General features: G+C 35.3%; 1 protein-coding gene across 3 annotated transcripts in view; it reads left to right on the top strand.

The window, feature by feature from the left end:
- Window positions 1-19989, top strand: part of CSMD3 (CUB and Sushi multiple domains 3) — a 935029-nt gene that overhangs the window by 433385 nt on the left and 481655 nt on the right. For all 3 annotated transcript variants that reach the window (XM_037048422.1, XM_037048421.1, XM_037048420.1), the window contains one exon: window positions 11901-12022. In XM_037048422.1, coding sequence (XP_036904317.1) covers window positions 11901-12022 — 122 coding nt within the window. The remainder of the gene's footprint in view (window positions 1-11900; window positions 12023-19989) is intronic.

The following is a 19989-nucleotide window of genomic DNA, read 5'->3' as shown; positions in this document are numbered from 1 at the left end:
CATGAAACATGTATAAGATTCAAAGAAAATATTAAAATTTGGTTTTGTTGTTGGATACATTGAAAGAAATAATGTTCTAAATTTCTTTTAACTATGCTGCATAATTCAGATTTTTATAAACATGCCCCGTGCCTCTTGTTAGGGAGCACTGTACTTTTCCTTTATAGAATTTTAAAATATATATTTTATTGGTTATGCTATTACAATTGTTCCAGGGGTCCCTCCTTTTCTCCCTTCTACTTGGTACCCCGATTCTCTCTAGCAGTGCTCCCCTTAATTCATGTCCATAGGCCACACATATAAGTTCTTTGACTACTCCATCTCCTATACTGTTCTTAACATTCCTCTGCCTATTTTGTACTTACCAATTTGTACTTCTTAATCCCTGAACCTTTCCCCTGAATTCTCCCTCTCCCCCCACAGCTGATAACCCTCCAAATGATCTCCATATCTATGATTTTTGTCCTGTTCTGCTTGTTTGCTTAGTTCTCTAGATTCAATTGTTGATAGTCATGAATTTGTTGCCACTTTAATGTTCATAATTTTTATCTTCTTTTTCTTATATATTCCCCTTTAACATCTCATATAATAATGGCTTGGTGATGTTGAACTTCTTTAGTTTTGACTTATCTAGGAAGCACTTTATCTGCCTTTCAATTCTAAATGATAGCTTTGCTGGATGGAGTAATCTAGGTTGTCAGTCCTTGCTTTTCATCACTTTGAATACTTCTTGACCATCCCTTCTAACCTACAAGTTTTTTTTTTAGAAATCAGCTGACAGACTTATGGGAACCCCTTTGTAGATAGCTATCTGCTTTTCTCTCCCTGTTTTTAAGATTCTCTCTTTATCTTAACCTTTGGCATTTCAATTATGATGTGTCTTGGTGTGGTCCTCTTTAGATCCAATTTATTTGGGACTCTCTATGCCTCCTGAACTTGTATGTCTATTTCCTTCAGCAAATTAGAAAAGTTTCCTTAGATTATTTTTTCAAATAAGTTTTTAATATCTTGCTCTTCCTCTTCTCTTTCTGGTACCTCTATAATTCGGTTATCGGTACATTTGGAGATGACCCAGAGGCTCCTTAGTCTACCCTTGTTTTTTAAAATTCTTTTTTCTTCTTGCTGTTCTGATTGAATACTTTTTTCTTCCTTTTGTTCCAAATCATTAATCTGATTCTTGGCTTCATCCCAAGAATACGATGAACTACATCGTTGTTCTTGAATACACAGTGCTAGTTGAATGAATGATTGAGTAAATAAATGAGTGAAGAAATACATTATGCTCTGTATTTAAAAGTAAATAGATATATACTAAGCAATAAGTATATATGAGGAGAAAAAGTACATGACTTGATATTCTTATTCTTGTCTCTAGGCTTCTGGGTCTTTCTTTCTCAAATTCATCTTGCTTTTGGCTCCTGGACTGATCAGTCTAAATTTGGTCACAGTTAAGTAAAGTGCCCCCCCCTTAGTACTCCAAAGTATCTCTTTAGTTTTGATAAAAAACAAAAATCCAACAATTGCCATAGACTAATATATTTGGTGCCTCTTGAATATGTAATCATTTAACTCTCCAGCTACACCTAAAGAATCTCTCCAGCCCAAAATAATCTCTGCTATTTTAAGAATGACAAAGTTTTCTCATGTACAATATATAATCTAGTGCACCTTTTCCTCTGCCTAGAAGCCCATCCTGAATTTCTTGTCTGTGTTCATGTGTTGTGACTTTTCCAGAATCAACTCTGACATCATCTCAAGGATACCATTTCTAAACAATCAAGTTTCAAAACTGTCCTTATCTTCCCATAACACCTGTTTACCTTTATCTTAGCACTTAGAGCACACTGTTAAAATAGCTTGTTTACCTTTTCTTTAAGACTTCAAGTTCCTTCAGGATCCAACTGATTCCTTCTTGCACTGAATCATTCTAAGTCAATGTTTGGTGTAGATGAGGTATCTCCATAAAGAATAAGGACTATGGTACATTTACACATTGGAATTCTATGCTGCAGAAAGGAAGAAGGAGCTCCTACCCTTTGCAACATCATGGATGGAACTGGAAAGCATTATGCTGAGTGAAACAAGCCAGGCAGTGAAAGACAAATACCATATGATATCACCATTAACTGGAATCTAAACAACAAAACAAACAAGCAAGCAAAATATGACCAAAGATGCTCAAATATGGAACAGGCTGACAGGGACCAGAGGGGAGAGGGGAGAGAATCACAGGGGAAAAGGGGATGGACTCACATGAACAAGTATAAACAACACATGGACAATAACTAAGGTGGGGGGTGGAAATGGGAGGGAGGTGGGGAGCACTGGGGTTGGGGCAGGGCTGGGAATATAAGACAGAAAACTGTACGTGAACAAGAATTAAATTTAAAAAAAGAATAAGGACAAATCATCATCAAACATTCATTTGACCTTTAGCCAGAAGGAAAGATTGTCAAGAGTTATGAGTGATATACAAATTTCCCTGAAATGCTTTTTTGATGAATTGCCTTTCTTCTTGCATTTTGATTAAAGCATTTAAATTATAAATGTTGACATTAAAAAAATTCTTCTATGTATGTATACTTCACACTACTGAGTTACTAATTCATTAACTTTTTGGAAAATTTTTATGAGCATTCACTGTGTGTTATACTCACAGACAACTTCTGGTCACTAGATGAAGGACAGTTGTTGACAGAAGGGAACTCTGTAGGAAAGCAAACAATTAATGTAAAGTATTAACATTCCAATACATGTAAGGATGAAGAAGAATGAATTTTAGACAGCAGGGTAGGAACTAAAACCTAATATGCAGATGAAGGAAACTGCATGTACGAAGCCATATTGTGACTTAGAGCATGGGGCACTTTGAAATGACTAATTGTCAAATGAAGTTTCCTGCTTCCATAGTTGTAGATCAGATAGTCTAATGCCCTGTTTTAAATTCTGGGACAGTGCACAGTCTTCTAAAAGCTTTCAGCAGATCCCTTGGGCAAGGAAGTGGAAATGTAACATCTAATGGTTAATACCGACTCCAAATTCCTGCTTTACTAATTTCTGTAATATGTAAATTGTACACAAAATCGAGTAGCCATTGCCCTTGATTTCATCTCAACAAACCGACAAGAACAGTTTTTAAGCATGCAGGAGGTGACTTGCTCTACTGGGAAAGGGGGAAGGTAGTCCATGTCAAAGGTAGAGGAACAGCTTGCAGCTGAATGTTACTCTTCATCTGTTAAATTCTTTGCCCAAATAGTTGCTTAAGTCTTTTTTCCCCCTTACTTCACTGCACACGGCTGCCCCACTCACACCATCTTTATATTCCTTTTTCTTCTTTCTGCTTCCCATCTCTCTTCCACTCACCTTCCCTCTCCAATGGCCTCAACAGCAATGTAGGATACATGCACAGGCACAGATATACGTGCATGCTAACACATCTCATTCTATCTTACCACCTTATCTGTCTTACTTTTTTACTGACAAATCTAGATTAAATTGGATATTCTTATATTTTCATCAAGAAGTGTCATGAACCTTTAATTCAGAGAAATCACTTCTGTTCTTGATGTAATGCTATATGTGCTTTCATCCTGGTATACAGAGAAGATGATTCAGTGAAACAAACAGCAAACAGAGGGAGAATTTTATATAGACATAACCTTCACGACTAGGTTAAATTACAAAGAGCCAAGAACAGGGCGTGGGGAGGGTTTGCTTACTTTTGTTTTTGTCTCAACAAATGTGCACCTGTAACCTCTTTTTAATAGAAATTTCATTTGTTTGGTTTTAATCAAATTTATCTGATCCTGTGCGGTCTGCCTATTGCTGATTTTAATTTTGTCCTTGCATAGCAACTCCTCTGTTTTCCAATTCCTTGCTTTGGAGTTATTGTTATTCCACATCTGTATGCTTCCTATCAGTGATTAGACGTCCATTCTTATGCAGATGACATTTCAATGTATTCAAAGATTAGTCCTAATTGCTACTCCACTTCCCACGTTTTATCAGCTTCGCATGAAGACGTAGAGACTAGGATATTCAATTAAATATTAATAAACTAAACTACTTACTGATAGTTCTAGACAGTGATTTAAATGAGTTTTATCATTTATAATTTACCTTCAGATGTGTGTATATGTGTGTGTTTCATGATCAACAGTCAACAATCTGAATTTTAATTGATTCAGAGGACAGCTTCTGTACCTGTTTATTTGCAGGTTAGTAAAGAGTTCTTTGATATTTAGGTAAATAATTCAGCATTGTTCAGGTACTTTATATACAATGTTAAACAATGAAAGTAAAATAAGAACAAAATGAAATTCTAACATATTAAAAGTGTTAAATAATGTTAAGACATTATTTAAATCTACATTTTTGCCTGTAGATTGTTATGAACTCTAAGGTGGGGTTTCAATGAATAATATGAATAACTTTGTGTATGACTTTCAAAACTATTAGGAGTTTATTTCTCAGAAAGAAATTGCAAGAGAAAGATAAAGGGTGGTTGAACATAGTCTTTCAAAACAAATGCCAAATACCAAATAGAAAAATTAAAATTGCAACATTCAACCCATAAATCTGTATCTTCTTTAATGGAATTCTATTTTCCGTGTGAAAACCCACAGTTTCTGTCTATGTCCATTGAGAGAGAGGACACTCATTTTGGGTGGTCTTCTCCTTGTCTTACTTTCCTTTATCTACTTCGACAATACATTTCTACCATATTTTATCCACTTTTTACAGCAAACATTTTCTGATTTGAGTTGAAAATTCTGCCACCCTTTTCATTTTCTGTGCATTTTTCCTTGCTAAGTTACTAATTCCTTCTTTAAAAATTTTTTTACTTTAATTTATAAAGTATTTTTTACAACTCTGGAAATATTCATTTCCTGTTTGAGCTAATAATAGAAACTTTGTATCTCCTATAATTTCTATCTTAGAAATTAGTAATTTTCTGAGCCATTGTAGTTTCTCAAAGCCACTTTTTCATAGTGCACTGTTTTATATTCAAAGCACATACCTCTGCCAACATAAATTTTTTTTCTTACAATGTCCCTAAAGCATTTCAATTTAGCTGTCTCTAATAGTAATGATAACATACTAATTTTAAAAGATAATGTCTCATGAAATGTTGCCATAGAAATGGAAACAGGGTTATTGTGTACCAGTTCACCCCAATTTGATTAGAATGAGTTTGTTCCTTATGGGGATTCTACAAAGGCCATATGAGAAGGACTCCCAAGTTACCCTGGAGGGGTTTGAACGAGAGGCAAAACATAGAAATAAGTGACTATTTTTCCATCACACCTCCTGTGACTGGCCTTTCCTGATCTGTGAACTAATTCCACAGGCTTTCTTGATCTAGTACTTTCAAAGCCCTCATAAACCCAGCTTCATCTACCAGTTTAGGATTTCTCTTTTCCTCATGACTAGAAGGTCCACTAGGGCAGGAATTGGGACTGGCTGTGATTCCACCTTGCCACTTCCCATGGCCAGCATAGTGTTTCAAACAGAACATGCCCTCATTTAATGTTTTGGGGGACATGTAGACTTGCAGAGTAAAAGCATTCGACTTTTACAAATGGGTTAAACCCTAGTATCTAATACTGAATAAGCAGAATGTACCAGAATAAAAGCACATTGAAATATAAACACTCATTGTTTTCCACTGAGCAATTTGACTTAACATTTCACTGAACAATAGTTCTTAACCATTAGGTCATATTTGTTTCTAGACATGGGACGTATTTGATTAATAAATAATAAAATGTTTATTTTTCTTTGGTATTTGCTATTAATTATATATTGCTATGATGTTATTTTATATTTGCTTATATTATAATTTATGCTATAAAATAAATAATAAAATTTTAATATCAGTTTATATCATAGACATAGCTTTAAATACTAGACTTTTATTTAAGTTCCAAAATTATAATAAGTCTGATTTCCTTAACCAATATTGAATATTTATAACAGACAATATGCTTGTATCACTAGCCTGGAATACAAAATAAATTCAGTGTTCCAAGTTAACTCAGTGGTCACCACTCTCTTATTCTCCCCTCCTGGCCTTACGCAGTCCCAGGGGACATTCTTTCACCTTCTAGAGAGAAGATGAATTATTAAAAGAAATCCACCAACCCCCCATTTAGTGCTTCAGTCAAATGTCATGATAAAAACACAAGCTTCTGGCAAAATGTAGATGCTATGGATACAGTTCAAACACCACTGGTGGTAACCGGGGAAGGAAGGATTGAATGGAATTGAGGGTGGCACTTGCCCCAGCTTATCTCTGCGAAACCGGGGATAGCTTCCTTTCACGCGTGGAAAGTAGCCACGCCCTGTCTCTTCATGTTCAATTTCCAGTGGCTAATAGAAGTTGTCTATCAGCAGGAACCCACATTCATCCATCTCCAGTTATTTCATATTTGTCTCTACCAATATTTTTTTTTTGCCCTCTTGTGAGGTGTGAGCTGCTCTGACTTGGTGCACTTCACAAAGTTTAAGTTATTCATATTTTTATTATTACATCATTACACCTTAGTAGAATACCTAATTTTTAAAGGGGAAGTAGAGATTCTAGGGGAAATATAAACTCCGCTAAGGTAAAATTAGTATCACCTACTCTTGTCCACTACCTTTTGAATAACAGAAGAAATGTAGTTCATTCCATGGCCAGTGGCCAGTTACTCTTAGACATAATTTAACACTATAAGCTTTTATCTCTGCCTCTGTCTAATAAGCAAAGAAATAACTGCAGATATTGAAAGGTAGAAATGGAAATACTTTTGCTAAGGGTAAGATCATAATGTTTCCCAACTCACAGATGATAAAAAAGGAATATTATAAATACAGCTGAATTCAAATTGACTTTTTGGTGCATACATCATTTTCCATGTTTCATATGTCATCAAATAATTTTAATAACAATAAGGCTATTTCTCTGAGACAGTAAAAGCATCATTGGACAAAAACATAACTTCCAGCTCCTACTATCCTCGTTGCACCTATGGGAAGAAGCCATTAAGAGTATACAAATAACTGCATAATACAACCATGTAATCACTCTGTGCCCATCAGATTGTGATATAGCCTGCTCGTCTAAGTTTGTCAGTGAAATAACTGAGATCCGGATGGTTTGGATTTGTTCAGGTGGGAACACCAAGTAAGTTGAAGATGTAAGGACAGTGGAAGATACAGAAACTAAAAAGTAAAACTTCATCTATTTCGAAACACATTGATACGACGAAGCCCAATGTTTCTTACGAAAAATCCTGCAGCATTCGTAGAACAGCTTCAGAGAAGCAGACAACAGGACTCGGTTACTCAGACAACTGTTTGTGAATCCACAGTGGATGAAAATGTTCCCCCAGGGTGGGTGCCTGAGTGACCAAAGGGAGAGGGAGTAAGAAAGATGCAAACCAGAAACAAATGAACAAAATACCTCTGTTGCGATTCTCATTATTTTAATAATTTGCTTATGTATCCAATTACATATTTCTTATATACAGTGTACCTGGCACTGTTCTGGGCACTGGGGACACCATGGGGAGTAAGGCCAAGTCCTTACTCTCAAAAAGCTGTCATTCTAAATTGGGGAAAAGGAACAGTAAACACTGTATGCATATACTCATATATGCATGTGTGTGTGTACACATGCATGTAAAGATAGATATCTGTGTATGTGTATGCATGAAGGTGATACTTAAAAATCTAAACTTTAGGTAGATTAATCAGAACAGATTCTTTGTTGAGAAACATTTGATCAGAAAACTATACAAAATGGTAAAATAAGCCAGCAAATGCTAAGGTCTTAAAGTGGGAATATTGTCAGTGTGTTTAAGGAGTCACAGATGAGTTGGAGCTTTATGACTTTTTCAAATCTTGGTAATATGTTGGAACAAGGCCACAAAAGTGCCTCAATATTTTAAAAACATCATGAAGATTCCGGAAGGAGAGAGTGAAAAAGGTACTTTAGGGCACAGACCATAGACAGGCCTCAGTTGGGGTATTGTGTGCAAAAAGATTATTTAACCTCTGAGTCGTAACTTTAATACTCCACCAAAGTATAAAATTTTAGCTTGTCTTACTTGTGTTGTAAAAACTTTATATCCAGCATAAATCTAAACGCCAAAGGGTTCCAGTTGAGCCAAAACATATTTCATTGCACTTAACCTTATTCTTTTCTTTCAGTTAAAGTTTTTTTTTTATTTTGAAATACTTTTAGACTTAGAGAAAGTTGCAGAGTATAGAGCACTGTGTACATACACCATTTCACCACCTTCCCTTAATGTCAACAGGCCACACAACCCCAATGGAGCCTTAATCTTCGGCATTTTTGAAAGCCTAGTTAACTCTACATATTTGACCGGAGGAAACTATAGGATTGCATTGATACAACATACAATGTATTGTAAAATAACAGCTTCTTCAAAGGCACAGACAGTTAAAATAATCATAGATACATAAAATCTAAAAAAAATTAGCTAGGAATTAGTGAACAAAGATGATAAATGAGACCTTGTCTACAGACAATAATAAGTGTGTATACTTTTTAGAAAACAAAGCATGCCAATGAAATACCAAGCAGTAAGTGCCACTGGGAGTAGTGTGCCCCATCAGAAGTCTCTATTGTGCTAACTTCAAACCAATTATTTAATTACTATAAAATTTTTGTTGCTATAGGTTTTTATAATATTTATAACTACATTTTTATCAGATCGCTAACATCTAAATGTATTTGTCGATGTGCTGTTCAAATCATGTGCTGTGAGTGCTAGTACCCATTTCTGAACCCTGGGTGGAAAAAATGGGAACACGTTCTATATAAGAAAGTGGTGCATCAGCGTAGCTTTCTTTAAAAGAATACACTTCTGCAGGTAAATGCCAGAAGGCACCACATTTTAGACTTTATGAACATCAGCGCAAAAGTGGAAAATTATAAAGGGTATGCTACATTTAAGGGAGAGCAGGAATATTTTTCTGGCAGAAGTTGAGTATATGGCTGTATAGAATGGCAGGAAATTGCATTAGAAAGGCAATGTAGGGCCTCACAGGAATCATTTTATATTCTATATTAACCCATTTTAATTTATCCTATAGAAAACAGGTGATCAAGATTTTATGCCATTAATTAAAATGATCAAATCTGTATTTTAGGAAGAAAAATAAAGTAACACCAATGAAGATAAAAACAGAGAGAAAAGGGAATATAAGAAGGAGTTAAGTAGCTATTTCTAGTCCAGGAAAAAGACAATGATGAAGCAATGGGTAGCAGAAAGAGAAGAAAAAAAGGAAAACAAGATGCTTCAGAAGGGAAGTACGTAGGTCTTCAGGACTGTTGTGTATATGGGAGAGAGACAGAGAGATTAGATCAGAAAGGCTTAATCAAAGCATCTTCAAAATATTCCATGGAATGTCCGGCAAACGGAAGTTTACTCTAGAAATCAAGAGAGATGGTAGAATTGTTCATGTGGATTTGAGAGCTATCAACACAGAAGTTACCACTGTAGAAGTGAATTAAATTAAATATTCAGAGAGGCCTTTAAAAAAGAGAAAAGAGGCCATTAAGTCAGTTTATAATTATGCTACTTAAGGGTGAGGTGAAAAAAAATAAAACCAGGATACAGGTATGGAGCATAGATTTTAAACAAACATGCCCCAAATCAAGACAGTGCCAGGGCTGTGAAAGGGAAGGCAGAGAATGTCAAAGTTTAGCAATACTTTCCCATTGCTGCTGGAGATCCAAAATGCAGAGGAAATGGAGAGATATTAGATTTAGCAATTGGGTGATCACCGTTGGTGTTCAGAATGCAATACTCACACTGGGATTGGAGAAGAAAAACTGAAATAGTTTCAAAAGTGAATGGGGGAGAAAACTGGAGTAGTGAGTATGGGTGACTTTTAAGAAGTTGTGTGCAATGATCTCACTTATATGTGAAATCTAAAAAAGAAACACTCTTACCATTTGGGACAGCAGGGATGGATCTGGAGGGCATTATGCTAAGTGAAATAAGGTAGTCAGGGAGACAAGTACCATATGACTTCACACATTTGGGAATGTAATGAACAAAATGGAATAACAAGAAAAACAGAGACAGACTCATAGATAGTCGGCTGACAACTGTTGGGGCGGGGCTGGGGGTTGAATCAGGGTGATGGAGGGATTGAGCCAAAAAAGAAAAAAAGAGAGAGAGAGGAGAATCTTAGGGACACAAATGAAAGTGTGATTGCTGGGGGTGGGGAGGGGATGTGCAGGGTGGTGGAGGATATTATAGAGGGGAAATAGAGAGCGAATGCTCTGGAATTAGGTAATAGTAAAGGTTGTACAGGTTCGTGACTTTACTGGAAAATCACTTAATTACACATTTTAAAGGGTGAATTTTACAGTATATGAATTATATCTCAATAAAAATTACATAAAAGAAAAATGGAAAAAACCTTCATTGAAACAGAGAATATGAATTGCCTGAGGTGGCAATCGGGGTATTAGGAGAAATGCAGAGAAGTGTTTCAAAGGCAATATATTTCCATTTATAAGATGAACAACTTCTGGTGATCTAATGTATACTATGATGGCTATAGTTAATAAAATTGTATTAATATATTGCTAAGAGAATATAAGAGATGTTAAATATTTTCACCACACAAACACACACACAAAGTAATTGTGTGATGTGATGAGGAGGTTAACTACCTTTATTATTTTGCCATATACATGCATATATATATACATACACACACACATATATACAGGTATCAAATCATCTTGTTGTACACCTCAAACTTACACAGTGTTACATGTTTATTATAATCAATAGAGCTGGGGAAAAAGAGCCAATTGTGAAATATTCACAAATTTGTGAGGCCTTGATAAGCCTTTGGTAGCTTAAAATCAGCCAGAGTCTGGGACAATGACTGGAAGAGAAGAAAATGAAGTAGTGAGCATACAAGACTTACAGTAAGTAAATAAAAAAGGAAAGATTGGTCATTAATTTTAAAGGAAGAATATACTTTGATTATTTTCCCTTGTTACAAAATAAGTTCTTTTGTTTAAAATCTGGAAATCAAGGGGATCACAGGAGAGGAACAAGGAGAAGGGTCATCAAAGAACATGTATAAAAGGCACATGGACGAAGCCAAAGGAAAGTAGAAATGAGGGCAAGAGGTGGAGATGGGTGGGTAGAGGGAGTGGAGAGGGAAAATGGTGACAACTGTACTTGAACAGCAATAAAAACGGTGGAAGTCAGGCACATATAAGAGAAAATCAAAAGTAACCATTTCAATCACAAGCTATAAACTCAAGTTAAGGAAAAAAGGAAATTGAGACAGATGCAGTGTGGTCACAAGCTGTTTTGTTAAGTAGAAGAAAAAAGCTTTAGAGGAAACTTAGAACATTTAAATTTTGTGGGACTTTAAATTATTCCCATGTAGCTTTCTATGTAGCCTCTGTGTGCTAATTCACAGTTACAAGAACAGAAAGAGTACTTTTAATATTGATGCCTCAATTATGCTATTATGTGTTTGAGGGTAGTTAAATAAAAATACTACCTTTTAGATTGCTTAGTCAATCCAAGGCTTTTTGTGTTTTCTCTTTGTAGATTTGTGTTAACATAATATTGAATAAATATACCTCTCTCTAATTAAACTAACCTATTTATAGTCAAAGGGCATTTTATTCATCATTAGTTTTCAATGGTTGAAAATATTGAGCTTGTGGATTTTAGTGTGTATAAAAACACTCTCATTTTGACACGTGAACATTATAGCCATAATATATATTTCAATGTGGTTATAATTGTGCAATTTTGCATTTAAAGGCGGTTTGCAAGTTATTTCATTGCTATGATTTTGCATATGTTATATGCTCATCATTTAAAATCCAATTTCTCTTATAGTGAAGACATGTGGCTCTAATCTTCAAGGACCAAGTGGAACCTTCACGTCTCCCAACTTCCCTTTCCAGTATGACAGCAACGCGCAGTGTGTCTGGGTCATCACAGCAGTGAATACAAATAAGGTGAGAACGTGGTCTGTGGGGGAAAAGCAGAATCAGGGAGCCAACTGCAAGGAGAGCATGAGGAAAGCACTGTAAAAATCATTTCTGCAGAAAGTTTGTTTTCTGCAATCTCTTCTACTTATCCATGATATAGAACATGAACTTTTATGAAAAAATTGGAAAAAGTAAATTTAGAATAATATGTTGTGCTCCCAGATGCTGACATATAATTGACAGTACATTGAAATTATAAATGAATGCTTTGTGAGACACATGTTTGATGATGGTAAGTATATTTTTCTTTTTTAAAGAGGCCATAAATAATGGCTTTCACTTCTTATCTTTTTTTCTTAACATATTACTCAGGTGTCTCATGTTTATAAACACAGATGGCTTTCGATGTTTCTTTATTGCCATGTGTCACATGCCTATTCTTTATTATAAATAAATTATTTTAATGTGCATGGCACTAATAGAAGACTCATAACATTGAAAAGGTTGGGTTGTCTTTCTCTTTCACTAACAGTGAGTAATACATCTAAGTATGCATGCACTACAATACTTCAAACATAATAATAATTCCGAATGAATATAAGAACAACTGAAAAATCAGGTCGGTTTCCTCCCCTGCTCTCCTCTGCTTTTCCTTGTAAGAATATACAGAGGAAATCATTTTAACCACCCGACCCGGTCATAGGTTCAGTTCAATTCAACAAATATTTACTTATTGATTATCATCTCTGCTTAAATTATGGGTTGTTGAGAAAATAAAAAATCATGAAGCACTTGAAAAATAAACTCAGTTTTATTGAACACTTAGCAACATGCCAGGTAAAATTTGCAGCACTCTTTACGAATTATTTAATCTTCATAGGTCTCCCCCAGGAGGTAGTTTCATTCCTGCTTTTAACAAAAAGGCTAAATAACTTGTCTAAGATTACATAAATAGCAAAGGGCAGAGCTGTGTGCTTTATGAGACATGTGCTATTTACGAGGTTGTATCTCACACTAAGATAAGCATGGAGTGAGTTCATTGTAAAGTACGGAACAAATACCTTGTATTAATCTTGCATGGAGATAGAAATCTTTTTTTGCGCCATGGTAATTACCTGTAATTGTCATCAAAGTGTGGTAATTATTTTCTGTTCTATAAGATATCTGCTCTGTTCAGTTTCATTTATTTTCATCCCTGAGTTACCTGAAGATTCACAGAGGTCGTCTCGGTTCTCCTTGTTTTCTGACCTAATCGGCCAAACTTTTATCTCCCCGTGTTCTTCTTAAAAAAAGATCCAATTTACTTTCTAAGGAGGACATAATTACTTTTACTTCTTTGCTACTTTTATCAAGTAGCTGACTGAGGACATTAATTTTTAATCTGTTGGTTCGCCTCTATTTTAAGACAATCTACAGAAATCAGTTTTCAAGCATTTCTAACCATGCCGCGAAGTTAGAGTTATATTTGACATTGTGTTATCACGTCCCAGATCGTTTGCACACACACAGGCACACACACAATGCCACGAAACATTTCCTCTTACAACAAAAGTGGACTTCACTACTTTTTATTCTAATGACTTATAGCCTATATATCTTTAAAATATTGATCATGCCTCACTAAATCATTTTTATGGTATACCAACAAGTTATAACACATAGTTGGAAAAATACTGTTTAAAGTGTTGCTTGCTTCGATTGCTACATGAAGAAGCTCATTTTTGGAAGGCAATTGATGGCATGGGAAACAGGCACACAGCTCTCCTAGTTGGTGTAAACCCCAGTTACCAACATTGTGAACCCCTCGGTATCTATATTTTTCCTAAGAAATGATTGCTCATATTTTTCTGTATGTTTGGTGACTTGTAAAGTCATCATGATGCTCAAAAAGTCCAATACAAATTGATGGTAGGTGAAAAAGAAAGAGAGAAAAGAAAACAGATTTGGCAGTGAGTGAAACTGGATTGAACGGGCTTCAAATCTGAGCTGTACTCTCGACATGACACAATTTTAGGCAGGCGTAATCCCTGAGTCCTCAGAGCCACAATGTTTCTTTTGTTTTTATTATTTGTTGTGTTTTATCTCTTAGATATAATAATACCATATCATAAAGTTGTTTTATTAATGAGATAAGAAAATGTGAAATTTCTGATTCAAAGTAGGATTGCTTTAAATCATAGCGATTATTATTGCCAAATTTTGCCATTTTGTCAAGAAATATGCTTCTTCTCTTCAGTTATTTGTTAGGTTTAGCTTATGTATTACTGCAGAAGAGCATTACTACAAACTATTTTCTTCCATATTTGATTATGTGGCTGAATAATTTATAGGCAACTGTGTCTCATACTAAAATATTAAACTATAAATTTTAGTCACTTTTACTAATCAGTGTATTAACATTGCCATTAAGTTTACTAAAAATAAAGTATCATGACTGAGCTTATAATCTTATAGTAATATGTAATTTTAAGATTCTTTTATATCCCTTCCACAAGCCTCTTAAGGGAATGTTTCCTTTAAGTATAGCATTTCAGTAATTAATGCAATTGAGGGTTTCTTCATAACAAGAAGTTAAAATATTAGAGTTGATATTTTAAACAATCTGAGCATAGAATTAATTGTTCTTCTTGCATTAATATATGCATTTGACAATAGATCCATGTGTGAAATAAATAATATTCTGCCTTGAACATTCTCTTAATTTTTATGATGGTAATCTTCCTCAGTATAGGTGGTCTTGTGCATTTGTCTTTAATCTGAGGTACATGTGCCCTTGGGATCCAATAACAATTTCCTTATTGTATCTGAGGGTCCTGGACGCCATTTCAAGATACTCCAGTTTCAAACACTGTCCTGCCTGATCTCTACCTGTTTGTTCTCTTTTATCACTCTCCCTTTTATGACTGTCTTCCACAGTGTCAAAATAAAGGCATGTATTACTCTTCCCCCTGAAATATTAATATTTTACTTTCCCTGAGTGTAAATCAAACTCTAAAGATTAAGAGTAAGTAATTCCAGGTGCATAGCTCCTGAGTCGGAGTCTTTGAGAACAAAGCAAAAAATAGATTCACTAACATATATTAAAAGAAGACAACCTTATTTTATCAATAAACTTATGGAATGGCCCATCTCTTTATCTATGCTTCTATATATGTATGTATCTATCTATCTGTCTGTCTATCTGTCATCCAAGTATACACCTATTTTTAATCCATCTGTCTATTTGTATCTCTGTTTATATTGGAACTAAAATTCACAATATAGAGAAGTACATTGCATACTGACTTGAATTAAGATACAAACTTTGACTTTCTGAACACACAGAAAATTCTGATTTGTCTAAATGATTTCACAGGTTTTTCAGTTTTAACACATGGTGGAAAACATTAGAAATTAAATGAACTAATGATGCAAGATTTTAAAGAACCTGTATTTTGGTATTTAAAAAATTAGAGTGTAGTAGAAATTGCAATATTTGCATCTACTCACACTTAGAATTGTTTTTTAATAGATGCCTATTTAAAATTACATAAGGTAGTTTTCAAAACCCTTTGATCTATGTGTATGAAACTGTTTGAAGGCTCTCTAGACCAGCCCTGTCCAACAGAAATGTTGTATGAGATACATACAATTCTAAATTTCCTAGTAGTTACATTTTTAAAGTATGAAACTAATTTTAAGATTGTATTTTATTTAACCCAGACTTTATCATTTCAGCGTGTAATTATCATAAATTATTAATGCAATAATTTACCATCATTTTACTTTTCACTCCAAATCTTTGAAATCCTAAGCATATTTATCAGTCAAGTGCCATCAGTTCGGACAAGCCGCACTTGACGCACTCACAGCCACATGATGGCGGTGACCACCGTACTGTACGGAATACTGAAAACCGCTCTCCGCATGGAGAGCGACTCCCCTGCTTCAGAAAACGAGAGGCGGCGGTGGTGGCGGCTCTCAAGGGGACTAAATGCCCCGTTCCAAGGGAACTGTCTCAAGTGAAGCCGTTATTGGGGCTTCAGGGAATGAGAAGAGGCAGTGCTCGCACTGGCAGAGGTGACCGAAAGACTTGGGGTCCTAAGAGTCTCAGCTTTATTGTGATGCATCCAAATGCGTCGATTTCAAATTATATGATTGCATGCCTTCTCAATGAATCTTCTCATTTTCAGCAAGAAATTGAGAGTCTATCAATTTGTCATATTATTATTATGCATCTTGCATTATGAAATGAAAGATATAATTTTCAGCCATACCTGCTCAGTGCCACAGCGTCACCATAGAAGGTCTCTTGTCTGCTAATTTAACTTTTTAAATTAGCAGACATAATTTAGCAGACATAATTAGCAGACATAATTTAACTTTTTTTCTGACTCCAGTAAAGTCATTCAGGGTCATCTGCCTCAATAGTCCTTATAGTTTGGGGTATCATAGTCACCATTGCAACAGCCACTTGCCACACCCCCCAAACCTTTCCTTCAAAAAGTGCTTCATTCTAATCTCAAGTTATAAATGAAATAATATTTATGCCATTTTCTACAGACCAAGAGCCCTGCTATGTCAAGGCCCCAAAATAAGCAAAGTCTTTCCAAAACTCCTTGTTTGAGAGCCTATTTCTTGGGCTCTTCTTAACACCAAGGGATATATTAGTCAAGGTCTAGTTAGGAAAACTATAATCTGCATTAGTTATTTAAAACACATTGAATGAGTTTGGAGGATTTTTATGCAATAATTTTGAAATAACAAAAAGTAACGCATAAGCAATAATCATACCAGCAGACGCCTTCTTTAGACAGAGCTGGAGGAAGAAAATAGAAACTATGGTATTACAAAGTCTAAGAGTTTGTGGTGGGGGCTTTGTAAAGCAGGAACCCAAATGTGCAAGGTGTTAGCATATAGATATTATTTGAAACCACAAGACAAAATAAGATCACAAAGTAATTCTTAGGAGAGTCAAAGTTGTAGTAAATAGTGTATGAACAGCTTACAAAGGTGAATGAGTAGGGTACCTAACTGGAAATATATTTTTATATTTTGTGTGTATTTTGAATGTTACATTTATACATTTGAATCCCATCCACTTCCACCCCAATGATCTAAATATCTAGGGAAGAATTGCAGAATGAATACCTCAAGTGTATTTGTATTTAGTTTCAAATATAAATATATATCATTGGTATTGAAAATTACAAAATGCATTTGTGTAAGTGGTTCTTCAAATATAAACACATAAATTAACAGTAAATTTAAACAGTTTTTAATGACATAATTCTATAGTATAATATGCAGAACTGAGATGAAAAAGTTGTGGAACTGAATTCTTACCAATTTTTGACCAGTCCTTGTACCCACTTTCAGTAGAAGGCTCTCCTATCCACACTGTATGACTGTGAGAAGAGTAATGTTGGTGTCTCAAGGATGCCAGCAAATCTCACAAATGAGAAAATAAAATCCATTGGGAGGTTAGTAATAAAAGAATAAATTAACTGGGCATAGAAGAATATAATTCAGAAGATAAAGACAGGCACCTGAGGTCACCTTCAGTTCAGATTAAAACTCTCACTGGCTTAGCAGAAGTATGAAGTGTGAGAAAAAATAAAACTGGTCATCAAAAGAGTAAGAATTGACTTTTTAAAAAGGTGGGGTAACACTAGCCAAAAGCACAATGGTGTTTGTACTCCAAGACAATAAATGTTCCAAATCTGGCTCACGTTTGCACCCTGGGAGTCAGAGAATGTTGTTTGCCATAACCTAGGCACATTGGTGAGGAGGACGAAGGGGCTGTCATGATTTTTAAGTTTATATATTTAAGAACCCACTTTGGGCCTTTATGACCTATTTATAAATAACTTTCTTATTATTCTACATAGAATAATGCATCTATGGAGTTTTGAACCAAGGGCCCCGTGTCCTGAATTGTTGTAGTGATCGTTTCCAAGTTTCCTCACATTTAAGGCAGGGCTGATCTCCCGTGCCTGCCATGCCAATTACATAAGTTAATAAACTAAACAAAACCTTATACATTGGAAATTATCTTGTAAATTTGAAGTATTATATTTACCTATTATCCATACCATCCCTAATTTCAAAGATGATTTTAGGTGGAAGACACATCAAATAGAGTAAAAAATGTAGGTTGAGATATTTTGAGTAATTAAGAATGTTCATGCATTAAAATAGTACCTAGCTACTGTGGGTGCTCAGCCAACACTTGCTGTATAAATTAAAGAGCTAATAGATAATAATAAGCAGTATATATGGATTATGTGAGAAGTGATTAAGCATTTTCATCCAGCATAGTCTAAAATTAGTGCACAATGGATAGAAGATATTTTGTTGCCATTTATACTACTTTATGAATAAACATTAACTATATTTACATCATATTAAATGACATTTATATCTGTATATTATTTTCTCTAGAGAATTCATAAAACAAAATTGGTGGTTTTTCTGTATATTTCTGATGAAATTTCACTGTAACATCTCACGTTGTCCTGATGCAGATTTGGTTTCTGCTGAAGCAGCATGTTAGATGAGAACCTCTCCCCTGAGCTTTCCATGGGCCCCTGTCTCAAATGTAACTTCAGGGAAAAAAGGACAATCTTATCTAGATTGGTATCCCCTTCCAGGAGGTGCTTTTATTCCTTTATGTTTTTAAAGAAGTATCAAAGATCAATTTTATAACATAATTATCTTAAATATTCCATTCATGTATTTAATAGAACCTTTAAGCCCATGGTTGTGTTTAGGTCCATAAAACCCTCCCTTCGTGTTCCTCCCAATAAACTCTTCAGGCATCAGAACACACACTTGACTTTCATCATAACACTGTTATTAGAAGCCTTTCCATATTGTCACTGTTCCATCACTGCAGCTAGCCTTTTGCCACTTAATTTAGCCTGACCACTTTAGGCACTAGTTCTATGTGCCAAATAGTTGGAGTCTGGGGATGTGTGCCAAGCGTCCATGCCAGGTCTGAGACCTCAGCCAGGCACGGAGACTGTTACTTTTGCAGATTGCAGCTGTCTATTTTGCAGAAAGCACATGTAAGACAAGGATTTGTATGCAGGTGATTTATTAAGAAAGTGTGCCCAGAAAACTGTTGAGAAATGGGGAGAAGCAAGACAGGAAATGAGTAGTTAAGCAAGAGAGCAAGTTCAGACGAAATCCAAGATTCGGCCTGATTCCATGCCATGTAAATTACATCTGAGAACTTACCCCACCTCAGAGCAGGGGGCTGGGATCTCTTACTTCTGCATGCCATAATGATGGGCTACGGGTTAGGGAGGTCTTTTGGGGCTCATGTACGGACAAGTTGTTCCCATAACTCAAAGACCATCCCCAGAAGACTTAGAGGCAAAGGAATACGGAAGATAGCAAACAGGTAACAGAAAAGACAAGACACGTCTAAGGGGAGCTGTCTGGATGGAGTACTGATAGTGTCTGCTACAGTTTAGTTGGGACAAAAGGGAGCAAACCTGAGGCAGCAGCTCAGAGATAAACTGAAATCAAAGCCATTTGGATTTACCAAGACTTACCAAGTAATGATTCAGAACGAGCTTAGTCATAAAATGCAGACCTTGGTATAAATCAATAAGACAGAAAACGGAAACAAACTAGAAGTTCCTCGAGCTAGACAAAGTGGCTGTGATAGCCATTTATAGGACAAATGGCCTTGGGAGTAGGTGACTGTCAAAGGTACTGACCTTTACTTCCCCTCCTATTCACTGACACACCTGTCTCTACAGTACCTCTTCATTCTTTCCAGCACCTGACACTGTGAACTCTCCTCTGGTCACACTGGTTTATTTATTTGAAATAATTTATTTAAGATCAATAACTTTTAGTGGGCACATTGAATAGCGTTCTAAAAACAAATATCAACAAAGAAAAAAGTAAAAAAAAATAAATATTTCATAATGTTAAAAGGATTATCCCTGGTTGGAGGAATAGAGTGTTTTCCACTTTACTTTTATGCTAACAAAAATTGT

This window comes from Sturnira hondurensis, unplaced genomic scaffold (assembly GCF_014824575.4).
Source record: "Sturnira hondurensis isolate 20B ecotype Veracruz unplaced genomic scaffold, ASM1482457v3 Scaffold0006413, whole genome shotgun sequence".
In the NCBI taxonomy this organism is placed as follows: Eukaryota; Metazoa; Chordata; class Mammalia; order Chiroptera; family Phyllostomidae; genus Sturnira; species Sturnira hondurensis.
This window is presented reverse-complemented; position numbering and strand designations above follow the sequence as displayed.